A 19,317-nucleotide genomic window follows, 5' to 3' on the forward strand; every position below is an offset into this window, starting at 1 on the left:
GCTGTAGCCCACATGGCTACTCTCTTGAGCAGGCTCTGCTTGCTGCCTTCAGCTTACCTCAGCAGGCATTCAATGTTCCAGAATCTTTAACTTCCTGGGGTTTCCACTGCAGCTTCTGTTTATTCTCACAGCTTCAAGCATCTCTTGAGGGCTGCTTGCAGGGACTCTCACCTATCACACAATGCTTGGCCTCTCAGGAATTCCTTCTAAATTTTGGTGGAAGCCTGTGTGACTCCACAACTCTTGCATTCTGCATGTCTGCACAGTCAGCATTTGTGGAAGACCCCAAGGTCTGCTACTAGCATGAGCTGTATGTACCAGGACCCACTTGAACCATGGCTGCAGCAGCCTGAGTACCTACTCCCTAGATGGCATTGTGTGAGCAGGGTGTCTTTCTGCTTTTCCTTTTCTTTTTGCTCCCAACTCTCACTGTAAATCTGGCTAAAAACAGCCAGCAATACCCACACCAAAGCTTGAGCCTGAATGTTGTGCTGCTGTGAAATTTCCTCTGCCAAATAAACTAGCCCATCACACTTGAGCTCTGCCTCCCACAAAGTTTTAGGCATGGACAAAATGAATCCAGATTCTTTGCCACAATATAATACGGTGGCCTCAAAATCCAATTCCAAGTAGAGTCTTTATTTCCATTGGAACCCCCATAAGCATATACTGTCCACATTTCTATCAGCATTCTGGTCTTCTGAGACCTCACCTGTTAATCTGTTTATAGCATTCTAGGCTTTCTCTACTTCTCCAAACTTTTCCAAATTCTTCCCACAATCCAATTTCAAATGCTTCTGAATGGCACTGTCAGGAATAATCATAGCAATGACTCTTTTTTTGTACCAGGGATTGGACCCAAGGATACTAAACCACTCAGCCTCATCCCTGGCCCTTTTTACTTTGAGACAGGGTCTCACTAGATTGCTTATAGCCTCACTAAATTGCTGAGGCTGGCTTTGAACTTGTGCTCCTTCTGCCTCAGCGTTCTGAGCCACTAGGATTATAGGCATGCACCACCACACCTGACCAAAGACTTGATTTCTTGATACTCATTTTCTGTATTATTTTTCTGTCACTGACAAAATACCTGAGATAATAAACTTAAAGGAAGAAAAGATTATCATGGTTTCAGTCCATGGTCAATTGTCATGTTGTTCTGGGGGCCTGTAGCAAGGAGCACATCATGGTGAGAAGCATGGGGTAGAACAAAGCTATTTATCACACAGTGGCCAAGAAGCAGTGAGGTGGTTGGTGGGAAGGGCCTAGTATCCCAGTATTCCCTTAAAGGGCACACCTCTACTGTCCTAACTTCCTTAAACTAGGCTCTACCCCTAATAGCCTTCCAATGACATCACAGGCTGGCAACCAAGCCTTCAACACACAGGCCTTTGGGGACACTTATCCAAACTGTAGCACAAACTTTCACTCATTAAGTGGCATTAAACACTTGCCTATAGGAAAAATGTAAATTTGACAGGGTCTCCTCTTCCCTCCAAAGAGTGTTGACTTGAAGATAGATGGGTTACTTACTACAAATAAATAATGCATTTACTATCTCAACAGCCAAGAGTTCTAAATTTAACACAAGGTTTCTATCAGTGTTTTCTTCCTGGTTACAGGTGAGTCAGGGACATTTGGAGATGATGTACTATACTTACTGATATATACTGTACTAGTAAAAGGCTAAGACTAGATTACATCTAAACATCCTGCAACTCCAATATTCTATTATTGTAATTGTTGAAATGAAAGAAAGCAAGTGTTAGATATGTAATGATATGCTTACACCAAATTAGAATACCATCTTTAAGCTTAGAAGACGGTTTTCTCATAGAATGTTCTAGACATAGACATGCTTTTAAAATTTTTAAAATTTATGTAATTACAGTGAACTCTTCTGAGATCCAGGATAAAGAGATGCCACCATAGTTTGTATAGATGGCTCTATTAATTGTGGGGAATATGTACAAGGGGGTTGAAATTAATGTTAAGGACATGCTCCTGCACGTTGACAAGAATTGTCTGGTATGTGATTTTACAATGGAAGGAAAGCTATAAAGATAGTTAATAAAATATTTACTTGGTTTAAACATCTAAAGAATAAAGCCTTAAAGGAGTGTCCAATCTCCACTTTTCATTTATTAAAAATGTTGGTTATAGAATAGCAGCATCATTTTAAGTCACTCTTATACTGAGTAATCAGCTTACTTATGAGAGCAGAATACACTGAAGATTAGCTGTTATTATTAAATACAGGACAGAAAGAATTTTTAAATGTATCCCTTAGCCTGGCACAAGTGGCACACACATGTAGTCCCAGCTACTCAGGAGGTTGAGGGCAAGAAGATCACTTGAGCCCAAGAGTTTGGGGCCAGTCTAGGCATTTTATCAAGATCCCATCTCAAAAAAAAAAAAAAGTATACCTTTACCAAATCCTGAAAAAGTTTTAAAATATATCTTCAAACACAACTAGAATTTTCCAGCATTCAAAAGATGAGCTTGGGTTGGAGGTATAGCTCCGAGGGTAGAGCACTTGCCTAGCATGTGCCAAGCCTTGGTTCAATCCCCAGCACCAAAAACCAACCAACCAACCAAACAAACAAAAAACCAAAAGATGAGCATCACTATTGATTACAAACCAGGAAAACACTAGATTTTCACTAGTACAGTTTGGATAATATTTTGCTGTTATTTTTAGTCATTACTTCAGCCATGCAGGTAGATGTACTAATGAATAATCTATTAGGCAAACCAATGTTAGCAACTATTAATCTGCTGCAGCTTACATCATATTTTAAACACAACTTTATATTTGCCTAAGTGTAGACATGCCATGATAGATATATGTTTTGTAACTAAATTCAAACCCTTCAAAGTTTCACTTATTTGTATTTCCAATATGAACTGGTACAATTATATTTGCCCATTCATAAATAACAGGAACAAAAAGACCCAGAGATCCAATAATTGAAACCAGAAGAAAAGTCCACAGAAACATCCGGTCAAGAACCTGGGCTATGAATTTCCAATCTTCAACAACCTGTTACAAAAATAAAAATAAAAACACATTAAAATAAAAGTTGTGTAGATATTTAAAGATATAACACACTAAGTTAGAGGGCAATCATTTACTGCCTCCAAACAGTATGACCTTAGGGTTCAGGGACAGAACACCCTGGTGGTCTATAACAAATACAACCTGTTCAAGCTTGAAAAGACATTATAAAATTTGTTCCTTTACATATCAGCCTATAATACATTACGAGGTTTGAAGATTTTTTTAATAAAGTGCCTATACTACTTGGATGTTTTGCAATAAACTAAAAAATAATGTATTTTTAGTACTTAAGGTTTTTTAAGTATTTATTTTTAAGTTGTAGTTGGACACAATGCTTTTATTTTATTTATTTTTATGTGATGCTGAGAATCGAACCCAGAGCCTCCAATGTGCTAGGTAAGCACTCTACTGCTGAGCCACAACCAAAGTATTTAGTTTTTTTCTATTAACTTAATCTTGGCTAGTAGTTGCAAGAATGTAGTGTAATTTTTTGAGAGATAACGGCTTGAGGTTAATTTTATATCAAATTAAAAGTTGGTTCAGAATAATCCACATTAGAAAGCTATAATCTTCTCCCCCAACCACCAGCAGTACATTTTTATACTACTTTTGTACTACTTTATTGACTTTTGGATTTCCTAGGGACTATTTTTATCTAAACTCATGAGGATGGAACCACTGGCTCTGGATCCAGCTTCAGGGACACCCTTTAGGAGTCACCTGGAGGGAAGGGCCAGCTGAGCCAGCCACTGAGCACTAGAAGCTCCCTTCCCTAACATGCCATTTCCTTGGGGGTGGGGTGGGTGAGAGGCAGGGTTTCCCTCTCCCTTAGCCTCTGTGAAGCACAGGGTCCTTACAGAAACAATGCCCCCAACTTGTGGGATAGTTTAGAATTCAGAGGATTCTAAACACACCACTACTTCTCTGCTTCTAAGTTTTGTCTTGGAAATAAAACTTATTTCCTGGTCCTAGTTTATAACCCTTACTGTTTTTGCACAATTCTTTGTAGACATTTATTAAATTCCATCTCAGTCTAAATCATTATCTAAAATAAATCCACTTTTCAAGACTCCATTCATTGGTAGCTTCAGACCTTATAAACTAATTTAATTATACTACCATCAAATAGAAACTTTACAAATCCACAAGCATTAAAAGTCATTATAAGTGCCAGGCACAGTGGAGCATGCCTGTAATCCCAGTGGCTCGGGAGGCTGAGGCAGGAGGATTGCAAATTCAAAGCCAGCCTCAGCAACTTAGCAGGCCCTCAGCAACTCAGAGAGACCCTGTCTCTAAATAAAATATTTTTAAAAGGCTGGGGACATGGTTCAGTGTCCCTGGGTTCAACCCCTGGTACAAAAAAAAAAAAAGTTCATTATAAGTAAGCCAGGTGCAATGGCATGTGCTTCCAGTCCCAACTACCAGGGAGGCTGAAGCAGGTGGATCTCTTAAGCCCAAAAGTTTGAGGCCAGCTTGGCAACATGGCAAGACTCTGTTTCAAAACACAAAACAAAAAAAGTTTACTTTTGGGAGGAAGTTTTTTTTTCCTCTCACTCCCAGTCCCCATACTAGGGATTACACCCCACCCCCGCCCCCAAGCCATATCCTCATATACCACTAAGCCATATCCCTAGCCCTTTTTTAAAAAATATTTTTTTAGTTGTAGTTGGACATAATATCTTTATTTTATTTACTTATTTTTATGTGGTGATGAGGATCGAACCCAGCACCTCACATGTGCTAGGTGAGCATTCTATCGCTGAGCCACAGCTCCAGCCCCATTATTTTTTACTTTGTGACAGCACCTCACCAAGTTGCTGAGGCTGGCCTTGACTTATGATCCTTCTGTCTCAGCCTCTTGAGAAGCTGGGATTTGTAGGTGTACACTCTGGTGCTGGCTGTTATTTATTAGATTTGTTCCATTTCCTACCTATACCTGCTAGAAAACTTTCCATTAAAAACAAAAGCTTTAGAAATTAAAATTTATATAATTTTTATGGGACCATGTAAAGTTAATTCAATTATGAAAGTATCGTTATAGTCATAGCTTTAAAAACATTACACAATAGAAATGAAGAAAGACTGACACAATTGAAAATTTCAAACATTTTGGGGAAAAAAACCCAGTTCAATATTACCACATTGGTAAAATGTATATATGTTCAGCTCTTATATTTTAAATGTTAATTAACCTTAAATAACAACAAGTGAAACTTGTTTTCTATAATAAAGTCTTAAGCAAATTAAGCATATTATTAAGAACTATTACTAAGTTTCATATGAACACTTTGAACTATAATAACTAATACACAAGAACACCTTACTCCTTTTAATTTTATTAAAATTTCTTATTAATGAACCACAAAAAATTTTTTTCTAGGAAAATATCTTGACTGTATTTTTAAAGAGCCTACATTAGCCTCCTTCTTTTAAAAATAAAAGTTTTGATAAATTATAATGCAGTTGTGCCTGCTGGTTATCACTGAATTCAGAAGCAAAGTTACTGAAGATAAAATTAAGACGGTATCTTAATTAATGTCAAGATTACTATTCCTTTGAATGCATACCAATAAAATTTCTTTTAAGTTACCCAAGATGCTGCTGGGAGAAATGGAGAGAAGTATAGTTGCCCCAGAGATGTAGAGATGCCCCATTTTGCCAGGGTTTAATGGAAATGGGTTTTAATATTTTTTTTTAGGATTTTTTTTTTTTTAGTTGTTGATAGGCCTTTATTTTATTTATTTATATGCGGTACTGAGAAACCAACCCAATGCCTTACACTTGGGAGGGAAGTGCACTACTGCTGAGCTACAATCCCAGCCCCTTAATTGTTTCTTTTTTTTTTTTTTTTTCCATACTGGGCATTATGGGGATTAAACCCAGGGTCTTGCACAGCAGTAGGCAAGCACTCTACTGCTGAGCTACACCCCCAGACCATAAGATTTTTTTTAAAAAAATAGCAATGTATCCCTCAGTCTATGCTTAGCCTTAATGGTCATGCTGAATCATTACAGTCCCCTCTTAGAATCCAAGCAGAACTGCATTCATAAACACATGTCACAGACCTCACGGACATCATTCTCCTTCATGACATGTCTTGTAATGTAGCGAATAGAATCAAGTGCAGCTTCCAACGTGTTTCTTGAAGATTTTGGTTCACTACCACTCTCGGTTTCCTTTCTTTGAGTGAAGTACCTGTCTACGTGACTTCTCATGCAAAGCAGTTTGGGAAGCTTGTGAAGAAATATCTTGCGGACCCAGGGTGCCATAGCGTTGTGTGTTGAGGAAGAGCGATGGTGAATGTTAATGGCGAAGACAGTCACCATAATTGATAGGGTCACAAAAATCATGGTGAACACCAGGTACTCTCCAATCAGAGGTATTACTTTAGAAGAGGAGGGTATGATCTCTTCAATAACCAGAAGGAAGACAGTCAGCGAGACAAGGACCGAAGTGCACAGACTAATCTTTTCACCTTCATTTGAAGGAAGATAGAAGACAACTACTGTCAGAAATGAGAGCCCAATACAGGGTATAATAAGGAACAAGGTATAAAAGAGAGGCAGTCGCTTAATTACAAAGGAGTAAGTGATGTAGGGGTACCAGCAGCAGCTGTCAGTTCTGTTTCCTTTGCTCCCCGCTGCACTCACAATTTCCCATTCTCCATTATCAAAAAAATCTGTCTTGTCTACATCTTGGTCCTCTAGGATTATATCAACCTGAGATCCATCGTATGTCCAAGAGCCAAATTTCATGGAACAGTTTTGGAGATCAAATGGGAAAAATGTGACATCAATAGTACAGGAACTTTTGTAGTTTGCTGGCTGTGTCCAGGTGACAGTGCCATTGTACCTGACAACTGTTTTTGTACTGGCCCCTTCAAAACGTCCATCTGCACTAAAATAAAAACATGTTCAGTAACAAAACAGAAAATACAACTCAATCATGCACTGTATAAGCCAAAAACAAAAGAAAGCCTATAACTGACAGCATGAAATATTTTAAAATTACTACCCTTCATATATACCTGCTGTACATAGGGGACGCTGCTCTAGAGATCTTCCTTAAACATCTGACCTTACTGGAACTGAACAACTTCTACATGTTTTCCAGGACTGAAAAATCCATACTTTTCATTTTGCAATTTTAGCGGTTGAAAGAACCTCACTTTACACACAAAATAAAATCAGGCTATTTATACACAGGACATGCACAGAGCCAGAACCTGAATTCACATTCCTAGACTCCCCACATGGAGTTCTTTCTTCTCCACCACAAACACTGGACATTTTCCACGGTACCAGGAAAAGAATGCTCCCCCTGGGCACAGCCCTGGAAGACAGCAGTGCTTGTTGGGCTCTCCCACAAGTAAACTCCTATGCTGAAGAAGCCTAGTAAGAAGCTGTACCCCAACACATGATTTGTTTCAAAATTGTGTTTATCTTCAGATTCATGTATCTTTTATACAGTACTCTGTAATATATCTATGTGTGGTATAAAAAAGTCTTTAATTACTGAGAGTAATTAAAGAAGGTTGTAGCACCTTACCTCAAGCTTGTTTACCCTTCTCTATCAAGAAACATGGAGGTGCACCAATAAAAAAATATGTGGAAAGAAAAAAGGGAGGTCAAAAGTTTCAAAAGATTATTTTTACACAGCATTGTGTCAAATGCCTTTTTGCAAATAAGACAAAGTACTTTAGAATGAGCACAAATTTCCTGATTTTCCCCAGAGTGGTCCTAGAATAAGAAATGAAACTGGTACCCAAAATTTTCCTCTCCCCCCAATTAAAAAAATCCTCCAAATATACCTAGGCAGGATGCCTATAAAGATGGGTTAATAATTAACCCAATATTCCTTATCACAGGAAAATGACAATACAGTATTTAAACAAAATTAAAAGGATGCTTTTGAACATAATATGTGACCACAACTAAAAAACAGACCCCAAAATCTGGAAATCTGCCAAATATGTGGAGGATAAATAGGAATGTCACACTGCTTTGGTGTGAAGCCCTACCCGACTACGTGAGAGCTGTGTGATCTTAAATAAGGTGTAACTACCCTAGGCTCCATTTTCTTATCTTAAAATGTATATACTCATATCCAATGCATGAGGTTATTGTGAGAATCAAATTACATAAAGCACATAAGGCATTTACTAGCACATTCCAGACACATGGAAGTTCACCATATGTGTAAACCAATAACTGTGGTTATGTCTAATTTCCCCCATTCCTTACACCTTCCTGTACTTCCCAAACCTTTTTCAAATTTCAGAAATCAGAGAACACTTTTATGATAAAAAATAGTACACACAAGAAAAAAAGGAGGAGTCACAGAACCTCTTAGTAGGTTTAAGAAACAAAGGAACATAAAATCTAGTCATATATAGCTCAACGATTTTCAAAGGGGAACAAATGACTGCTGCCTGATAGTAATACACGTTTTCTTTCAAAAATATAAAATGGCATTTAGAATACAACTTACTTATCAAACAAAACAATGTCTGGGGTCCAGAGGGAGTCTGAAGGAACACGTATAACTTTTATTCCACCATAGTCATCAGGGTTCCATCTTAATTTTACATCTGTCCATTCCTTTAAAATGAAGAAATCTGCCTCAATCCCAAACCAAATAATAGTCAAAATAGTGAAAATTATACTCTTTGTCAAGTCCTGAAATTTTAGACATGAAATCATCTTTGCCCCCAATACAGAAAACTCAACTCCATCTCTTTGATGTGGGCACTGAAGCCCAACTTCTAGGTAGTGGCTCTGGCTATGGACTCAGGGCTCATGGTCCTCATGAGACACAGGAGACAACCAAAGCTGATGCACTCATGGCTCCATGCAGCACCTCTTCTCCCACCAACTGACCATGCCCAGGACTTGAAGCCATGGGCCCCCAAGGTTCAGAGGAAACATTCTCTTTTCCCAACTGTATCGTTACTCAATTTGGCTGGTCTGTGCAAAGGGGATTTGGATTTATTACACATTCCGCATATTTAAACACCATATCAGCCTCCATGTAGTAACACTTCCGTGATCATATCAAGGTAAGAGTCACATGCCAAGAAAGGCACATCTGCTTTTTAGGAGTTTCGGGTTAGGGATGTTGGTAATAGGCATAAGAATTAGGAATGGTGGAATAAACAAAAGGGAAGCACTCATCAAACTATTGAGGGCATACGTATGGTAGCCCAGTAAAATGGGGACCTTCATATAAAAGGCACTCTATGTAAAAATAACGTATTACATTCTTGTCCACTCCCATCTCAGAGTTAAAGCCAACATCCTTGCAGTGCGCTATGAGCCACTATTCCATTAGTCTCCCATTACTTACCCCTCACCATGTCTCACTCATTTCTAGCCACATTGGCCTTGCTACTCCTTTAAGTGAGACACATCCCAGCCTCAGGGCCTTTGCACTTACTGGTCCCTCCACCTGGAATGTTCCTCCCCAGGCACCCACAGGGCTTTCTTCTTCTCCTCCAAGTCTTTGTTCAAACTTTGCCTTCCAGGTGACATTTTCTCTGAACATTCTGCTTATTAGTATAGTCCTTAACATTCCCTAACCTCTTTCCCAATGTGTTCTCCAAGCTCATCAGCTTCTAAGGTACTTGTTCCTTTTGCTCCCACTAGAATGAAATTCCATGAAGGCAAGGATTTTGGAGTTTGTTTTGTTCACTAAAGTTTCCCCAGTGCCCAGCACAGAGCCTGACACATAGAAGGCACTTGAAAAATATTAACTAATTAACAAGTATTTAACTTGAAAAATATTAACTGATTCAACATAAGAATTCATCTACTGTCATTTTTTCTGTATTCGGCCAATTCACCAAGACCACATATTCATGTCCCTTTGTGCTGTAAGCCCTGTGGTAATTGGTGGTGCCAGCTTCTAGCTGGATGCCCATTTGAATGTTATACATACCTGTTTCAACCAGACATTTGTTGTCATTAACTGATTTTTCTCATCCTATGAATAAAAATTTAAATAAGATTATTGCAATTATAGAAGCAATTCTTTAAATAAAATAAGAAGCGTTATGTTTTTATACAAATATCCTCCATATAGAATTGACATTCTGCTTATCACTCTGGTTCTCTAGAAAATTAGTATTCTTTTCCAGCCTAATTTCACATTATTCCTTTCAACATACTCTGTACTTCAGATAAACTACCTTAAAGCATACCGTTGGCATTTTTAGATTTAACATTCATGGTATCAACTACTATAATTTCCTCAAATTTAAGACAGAATCTAAGATACATAGCATTATTTTATTTGCTTAGCACCAAAAGGAAGAGAAGCTATCAATGAATTGCAAGCTGTCATTAATTATAAGATATACTCTAGTTCAGAGATGGCAAAATATGGAAAAGCATGCATCTTAGGATTAGTGAGATATGGCATTTCTGTACATTGTCAAGGGACTATTCCTTGTGGGCAAGAATTTGAACTTCCCTGTGGGTCTGCTATGTAAAAAAAAATACGGATGTCTAAGCATTTCACAAAGCCTTTAGGTCTTACTTTTCTAGAGAACCTGGGGTCCTTAAGACTTGTCACTTATTCCTCCAGCTGTCAAATCTTTGCTGTGCCAGCCCTTCCCCAAATTTTCAAGGCCTAATTAAAGTGATATTTTCTCCTACCAAGTTTTACTGAAATTTCATGGAGTCAAATGAACAAGCCAAATTCACCATAATCAACAACCACAAGTACACTATGTATAGGATATGAGGCTAAGCAAAGAGAGCCACAGCGAAGAGAGGCAGCTGGGGAGAGAATACAGTGTAAATAGCTCAGGTAGCTGAAGGTTACCCTTTCCCTATTCTATCCCAACAGCAGGAGGAGACTTGAAGGAAGCACATCCCTAGGGACAAAAGCAGCTGTGTGACATCCACACATAGGAGGAATGATTGCTAGGAATCAGCATAGCCATCCATCTTAAGATGTAGTTCCCAAGAGCAATTTTCTTTAATTAAAACACAAGAGTTCAGGGGTAGGGATGTAGCTCAGTGGTAGACTGGCATACACAAGGCCCTGAGTTCAATCCTCAGCACCATCCAAAAGCAACAGAACACAACAACAGAAAGAGCTGGAGAGGACCTAGAGACCTCATCTACTGTAATTCCTTCCTTCATTCTCCAGGTATAGAAACTGGCCCAGTGAAGTGACTTACCTAAAATCACACTAGTCAGTGATAGAACCAATTCTAAAATTTGAATCTCCTAAATCTAAACCTTATCCCACCAGCTCTACTGCCCACCCCAAAGTCACACACCATCCAGAATAACTGCTAATCCCAGTATGAGAATATGCCTGTTCCACAAAAGTTCTAAACAGAGGTATTTATATTTAGGAAAGTTCTGGTAAATATAATTCTTATGATGCTATAGGGCAGTAGGTCATCTTTAAAAGTGATGAATGAACCCTTTTTCTAGAAATGTGAGCACATATTTTGCTCTCTGATTAGAACCCAATCAAACCTTGGTATTTTCAACTACCCATAATGCAGATTAAAAAATAATTCATAAGGAGTTGAGGTTGTAGCTCAGTGGCAAAGTGCTAGCCTAGCATGTGTGGGGCACTAGGTTCAATCTTCAGCACAATATAAAAATAAATAAATGTGTCCATCTATAACTAAAATTTTTTAAAATAATAATCCATAAATTTGCAACTAGCCTCAAAGATGAGGCAGCTAACCCATTACCATAGGGGATGCATCCTAATTTAATGTGGCTGCAGTTATCTCCTGAGCATCTATAATGTGCTCTGCAGAGGGAGGATGCAACAAAATGAAACTGAGTGAGGACAAGTGTGGACAATACCCAGGAGGAAAACACAAAATAAGTGGAGAAGATTAAACTACATGTAAGCATATCAGAAGTTTAAGTGGTAATAGTTTTTTAACCTGATCATAAAAATATAATATTAAAACAAACAAATAAACATGGAGATATTTTTAAAAACAAGCAGGCACAGTTGCACACGCCTGTAATCCCAGCGACTCTAAGAGGTTGAAGCAGGAGGATCCCAAGTGAAAGCCAGCCTCAGCAACTTTGGGAGAACCTGTCTCAAAATAGAAAACTAAAAAGGGCCGGGGATGGAGCTCAGTGGTTAGGCACCCCTGGGTTCAACCTCTGGTACTGAAAAATAAATAAATAATAAATAAATACATAAAGAGCAGGATAACATGTAGGAAATAAGGTAGAAATCTACAGAAAGTTCAAGGGAGAGCTACCAGCATGATTATAGAATTGAGAGACCCCAATGATGAAAGGATCATAAAAGCACTTAGAAGCAATTCAATGAACTTTCTGTTTTCAACCCCAGGACCAGTCACCCTCATCTTCTATGACTCCAGACCCTCTTGTAGTCACTGACATTCCAACTTCTCTACTGGACTAACTTTATTCTTTTTTTTTTTTTTTTTCTTACAGTACTGAAGATTTAAAAGGGGTGCTCTACCATTGAGCCACATCCCCAGTCCTTTATATTTTTTTTTATTTTGAGACAAGGTCTTGCTAAGCTGTTCAGGCTGGCCTTTAACTTGTAATTATCCTCCCTCAGCATCCCGTGTTGCTGGAATTATAGCCATGCACTGCTGTGGTTAATTTTACCACTTTCTACAAATGTTCCTCAAGGATCAGGTTCCTACTTTTCTTCACTAGCTTTAAAAACTAACCAAAGTTTCAACACTCATCCACAGCCCGCAATTCCAAATTGATATCCTTAGTCTCTCTTTCACCTCAGAGCTGTTCTTGACTTCCCCAGGGCTAGTGAACATTTTCTTTGGAATGAACACCTCAGATCACAAAGTCATCATCCCCTCTGCCATACTCCCATAGCAATCTTTCAGGTTTCTGTTCCTCTTCCACTGTAGGCACCTAGGGTTCAAAATGTGCCACCTGGCCTGGCAAGGCGGCACATGCCTGTAATCCTAGTGGCTCAGGAGGCTGAGGCAGGAGGATCGAGAGTTTAAAGCCAGCCTCAGCAACTCGTCGAGACCCTGTTTCTAAATAAAATACAAAAAAGGGCTGGGGACCTGTCTCAGTGGTCAACCACCCTAGGTTTAATCCCTGGTACCAAAAAAAAAAAAAGTGATACCTCCTTCCACATTCAGTGGTCAAGTTCTATTATCCCCTCTATGTGACCTAACTTGTCTCTCAAGTTTCTTCAAAACCATGTATGTTACTCACTGATCTTCTAGAGAACTGCTTTTGCCATATCTAGTGCCTGTTGGATCTCTCACCCATTCAGCATTTACCATGTGCCAGACTCGGGGTTGGACACAGGAATAAAGCTAGCCCTGCTCTGCAGAGCACACAAGCACCAGTGGTGGAGTGGGCACTATATCAAAGGGCAGGAGACTACCAGAGGACCAGACTGTCTTGGAGTCTGGGAAAATTTCACAAAGGGTCTGACAGTGCATTGACCTTGAGGAATAAATGCCTCATGCCAGAAGGAAAAAATCATCAAGCAGAAGAAATGGCAGAAACAAAGGCAAGGTGGTATGCAGGGATCACTCCTCACCTGCTCAGCCATTCAGTCACACCATTTTCCTATGTAGCAGGGCTCCCAACATTAATCTGATCTAAACAGCTCCACAAAAAGGCTCAGTATCACTGACAAAGCTATGATTATACTGTTCCTTCTTTTTAAAAATATTTTTAGTTGTTGATGGACCTTTATTTTATTTATTTGTGGTGCTGAGAATCAAACCCATTGCCTCATACATGATAGGCAAATGCTCTACCACTGAGACACTGAGTCACAACCCCAGCCCATTGTTCCTTTATTTTTTTTTTAGAGAGAGAATATCTTTTTTGTAGATGGACACAACACAAAGCCTTTATTTATTTATTTTAATGTGGTGCTGAGAATCAAACCCGGGTTCCACCCCCCGTGCTAGGCGAGCGCTCTATCGCTGAGCCACAATCCCAGCCCCATTGTTCCTTCTTATTAAAGTATTTTTACTCTCTTCCATGTCAGCTGACTATAAGGCCAGCTCAACTGGCACCTCCTCTATCCTGCCTTCTTTGATAATCTCAATCATCATGATAGATCTGAAGTCCCAGCTATTCATGCCATCATGATTTAGTACTTCAGTATTCTGAAGTGACTCTACAATGGCCTCAACCAGAAAGAAAGATCTTTGAGAGCAAGCCCCACTTTATCTTACTTCCTACTTTCCTATCTTTATTTAATATCTCCCCATACCATCTAGCAAAGGGTCATATGTATTCACTGATTTCTCTGGAAGCAACTAGGTGACATATATCATCATGCTAGGAATCAAACCCAGGGCCTTGATGAACAAACACTGTACCACTGAGCTACACCTCCAACCCCTGACTAACTGCCTTTCTTAAGAAAAGGAGAAATTCAGATATTTGTGTACAAACATCATCATTGTTATTTACAATAAGAAAACTGAACAATAATCTGCTAACAATAGGAGAACGGATTTTTAAAAAGGAATCTCATGTAGCCATTATAGTAGGGAAAAAGTCAGCAATCAAAATCATATCTAAAAATATTCTAATTGTATCATACACACACACAAAAAAAATAAATAAATAAAACTGTCTAAAACAACCTAACAGGTTAACATTAGTCATCTCTGGGTGGTAGAATTAGAATATATTTCATTTGTATCTTTTGCACTTTAAAAATTCTCTATAAACTGTGTGCAGTGATATATGTCTGTAATCCCAGAAACTGGGGAGGCTGAGGCAGAGGAACACAAGTTGAAGATAAGTCTCGGCAACTTAGTAAGATCTTTTCTCAAAATAAAAAATAGAAAGGGCTGAGGATGTAGTTGAGTGGTAAAGTGCCTCTAGGTTCAAGTTCCAGTACCAAAAACAAAAGAAAAAGAAAAAGAAACCAACTCTACAGAAATCATGCATTACTTCTCTAATCAGAAAATAATGACACATCTATAAATGTTATTTTAAAAAATACATATGTGAAAAAAACACACACACACATGTTGACCTATTCTGGGAACATAGCAGGGAAATAATGATTAGCATGACCAGGACAAGAAGAAACTACCTTAAAAATTAGTGTGAATTTTTAGTTTAAATAGGAAGGATCTCTTGGACAGTGAAAGTTATCAAGGAAACTTATTCTCCCTTGTGAATGTCACATGGAAAAGTCTCTGTAATGTTGTAGTGTGATACTGAGACAATGTCCTGTTGAGATACTTTTTGGACCTAAGAATATATAATTCTAAAACTGTTTGTTCCTCTTAAATTTTTTGATCTATGTTTAACACATTTAAAGAGAAACTTTAATATAAAATGTTTCAGTATCTTTGCATTTGTGAAAGACAAACTTATTATCATTGCCAAATGAGATAAAACAATTTCCAAATTATACAAAACCATATAAACACATTATGTCTGTGGCACAGTAATTATTTTTTCCTGAGGAGTTCCTTGAGGAAAGGCACACAACAGACTCTCATGAAATTGGTGTGATAAGGAATATGTAATAATATGCACACCTACCACATCCACTAATTGAGATATTGCAAGGCCAAACTTGATTTTTATTTTGTCATTCAGGTATTCCACAGGACGAACCCATCTTTCATAGTCTTGAAATAAATCCTTAAACAAACTGTCTTCATGTCTTGCAACAGAGGATGGTTCAGATAATCCTGTGTATAACAAATTTTTAGAAGTTATTTGTATTTTAAGAAATTAAATATTATTAAAGATTCAACTATTATGAATGCAGATTTTAAATGGAATATTAATACAAACACTTGTGATCAAATAAGGGTCATTCTGGCTCAGATATAATTCTTAAGTTAAATCAGATTACCTATGGAAATATGCTGAGTTCTTTAAGAAACAGTACAAATACAGCATAATTTAAACTCTAAATACTAAGTAAAGGGGATATAGCTCGGTGGTAGAACTCTTGACTAGCAAGCAGAAGGCCCTAGGTTCAGTCAACAGCACCACAAAAACAAAAAGCAAAACAAAACAAAATCTACATAATAAAAGCTTTTCTATTGTCAGAGCTACAGAGATTGCTGAGAATAAAATTCCACACCTAGAAAACAAATACACTGAAGCAAAGTCTTTTTATCAAGTGTAAATTTAAAATAAATATGTTAGTGGCATAATTTTATATATGAATATTGAATGAATTATTTATATTTGTCATATATTTGCTACACTTTTGTATAAAATCACTTTAGGGCCTAATAGGAAAAACATTTACTTCAAACAAAAATGTCACTGGGCCAGACACAGTGGCCATGCCTGTAATCCCAATGACTCAGGAGGCTGAGGGAGGAAGATTTTGAGTTTAAAGCCAGCCTCAGCAATTTAACAAGGCCCTAAGCAACTCAGTGATACCCTGTCTCCAAATAAAATATTTTAAAAAGGGTTGGGGATGTGGTCAGGGGTAAAGCACCCCTGGGTTCAATCAAAAAAGTCACTGGTGCGGCTGGGATTGTGGCTCAGTGGTAGAGCACTTGCTTAGCATGTGTGAGGCACTGGGTTTGATTCTCAGCACTGCATATAAATAAATAAAATAAAGGTCCATTGAAAACTTAAAAAAAGTCACTGGTTTATTTATCATCAAGTATACAAACACAGGAATTATAGTAGCTATCAGAGATGATCCTTCTCCAATGTAAAAGAAAGCATTTGAAAGAAAACTAGCACTCTGACAGAATTCTCTTTTTATTATGGTAGACCATGATTTCTGTACAAAGCTATTAAAAAGTTATCTGGTGACACTAACTGAAAGAAATCCGTTTCCTAATTCTCCTTCACTGCCTATTATTTCATTAATATAGCAGCCTCAAGGATTTATGTCCTGCTTCCCTGAGCAGTGCAAGATTTCATCTATAAATCCCACAGTTTGTGTCACCCCTCCCATAAATGTCTCCTTATGAGGGAATGCAGCACAGCATTTGCCATTTAGATTAAATTAGAATACTGTACACTGGAGAGTCATCTTAATATTTAACAGCTGTTGATTTTAGAGCTTTAAGTTAAAAGAACATTACTGAACCATTTTTCCTCTTTTAATCCTATTTTAAAGATTTATCATCTCTGAAATGCCAAAAATTTAAGGTTGTTTAAATGATAAAAATAAATAGAATGTCTTTCAATTGCATCTAAGAACCATTTTTGCCTTGGGGTGGAGGGGACAAACTAGTTTGAATTGTTGTCTCAAATTGTGTTTGAAAGATAGATTAGGTAGCGTATACATAAAATAATTCAATCCCAGCATTCTGCCCAACGTTCAAGATACTGCTTGGTAAATACCTCTGTAATACGTCCAATACTAGAAATATCATTTTCTTAGCACACTTTACAGAAATGGCAGGCACAAATGCCAGTAGTATTTTTTAGCACAACCTCGATGGTGAACTCAATTCTACTTAGTGGTTATGCTTTTTTAGTTGGTTCTAAATGTTTTAAGTTTATGCTGCTTGGAATGTTAAAAAGGAGACAATACAATGTATTCCCCTCATTTCACAAATGGGATATGACCAGAAACACCAATGCTACAGAGCTTATTAACTGCAGAATTCTGAAGGACATCCAAGGCTCCCATCAGCCTCTTGCTCTTGTCACCCTAATATCTTCCATCTTGAGTCAGCTTTCTAGAAAAGCATAATTAGTGCCTTATCCCCTGAGAGCTTTATCCCACATGGATCTTTGCTCACTCATTCATTGTTTATTGGACATGCGCCTGGTATCAGGTGCTGGGAACACACTGATAAACAAAACAGCATCCACATTTGCAGTCCAGCAGGAAAGAGTGACACAAACAAACTCAAACTGAAAATACTTTTTAAAAAGTTGTTGTGAATAATTAACATTTGCTTATACTACTCAAAATACATACATCAAATCAGTGACTATCGACCTGGGTTACTTAGAATTTACTTTTCACACAATGTTTGACCACATTATATACTATTTTGTATGATTTGCTATGTACTATTTTTTTATTATATGAATCTGGTATCTCCAAAGATAGCAATGTCCTGAAATTCAGGAACATTTCTACATTTTGACATCACTATAGCTAAGTATAAATCTGGTCACACTGGTTACTTAATGCATTTTAGTTTTCCTTCCCTTCTTTGACTTGAAAACACTTGATTTTGATAAAAAGGAAACCTGGAGGAAATACTTGCAAATTGTATATCTGGTAAGGGGTCTATATTTAAAATAAAAAACGATTATAAATCAATGATAAAAGACTCAATAAGCCAATCAATAACTCAAAGATCAAAACTGAACTTTAAAATGGGCAAAAGGTTTGACAAGACATTTCTTCAAATAACAATGGCAATAAACACATGAAAAAATGTTCAACCCCTTTAGCTATCAGGAAAATGCAAACAGTGAGATTCATACACAACAGAATATCAATAATCAAAAAAGATATAATAAATAAATGCTGGAGAGGATGTAAAGAAATTTGGACTCTCATGATATAATCGCTATGGAAAGCAGTCTGGCAGTTTTTCAAAAGGCTAAGTATCGATTTACCAAAAACTCACCAATTTCAAATGAAAACAGATGTTCACATAAATACCTGTATATGCATGTTCACAACATTACTCATACTAGCTAAAAGCTGAAAACAACTCAAATGTCCATCAAATGAAAAATGGGTAGAAAAAAAATGTGGTATATCCATATAATGGAATATTTGGACATAAAAAGGAATGGATTACTGATACATAATAGAACATGGATAAATCTTGAAAACACTAGGTGAAATAAGCCAGTCAAAACAGACAACATATTGCATGATTCCATTTATATGAAATGTCCAGTATAGACAAGTCTATAGTTACAAAAAGTAGATTAGTGCCAGGTGTGGTAGGGCACACTTGTAATCCCAATTACTCAGAAGACTGAGGCAAGAGGATGGCAAGTTTAAAGAAGCCTGGACAATTTAGCAAGACCCTGTTTTAAAATAATTTTTTTTTTTTTGGTACCGGAGATTGAATTCAGGGGCACTCAACCACTGAGCCACATCCCCAGCCCAATTTTGTATTTTTATTAGAAACAGGGTCTCACTGAGTTGCTTAATGCCTCGATGTTGCTGAGGCTGGCTTTGAACTTGTGATCCTCCTGTCTCAACTTCACTGAGGATTACAGACATGTGCCACCGTGCCCAGCCTTAAAATAAAATTTTAAAGGGTTGGGGTTATAGCTCAGTGGTAGAGCATTTGCCTACCACATTCAAAAAAGCTT

The 19,317-nt window shown here is 37.7% G+C and overlaps 1 protein-coding gene across 1 annotated transcript in view; it reads right to left on the reverse strand.

The window, feature by feature from the left end:
• Positions 1 to 2,872: 2,872 nt before the first annotated feature.
• Positions 2,873 to 19,317, reverse strand: part of Chrna5 (cholinergic receptor nicotinic alpha 5 subunit) — a 39,952-nt gene continuing 23,507 nt past the window's right edge. Inside the window, exons 2-6 of the mRNA XM_027926109.2 lie at positions 15,583 to 15,734; positions 9,998 to 10,042; positions 8,552 to 8,661; positions 6,127 to 6,958; positions 2,873 to 3,043 (exon numbers count right to left, since the gene is read on the reverse strand). Coding sequence (XP_027781910.1) covers positions 2,882 to 3,043; positions 6,127 to 6,958; positions 8,552 to 8,661; positions 9,998 to 10,042; positions 15,583 to 15,734 — 1,301 coding nt within the window. The 3' untranslated portion in view covers positions 2,873 to 2,881. The remainder of the gene's footprint in view (positions 3,044 to 6,126; positions 6,959 to 8,551; positions 8,662 to 9,997; positions 10,043 to 15,582; positions 15,735 to 19,317) is intronic.

Source organism: Marmota flaviventris, chromosome 2, assembly GCF_047511675.1.
Source record: "Marmota flaviventris isolate mMarFla1 chromosome 2, mMarFla1.hap1, whole genome shotgun sequence".
In the NCBI taxonomy this organism is placed as follows: Eukaryota; Metazoa; Chordata; class Mammalia; order Rodentia; family Sciuridae; genus Marmota; species Marmota flaviventris.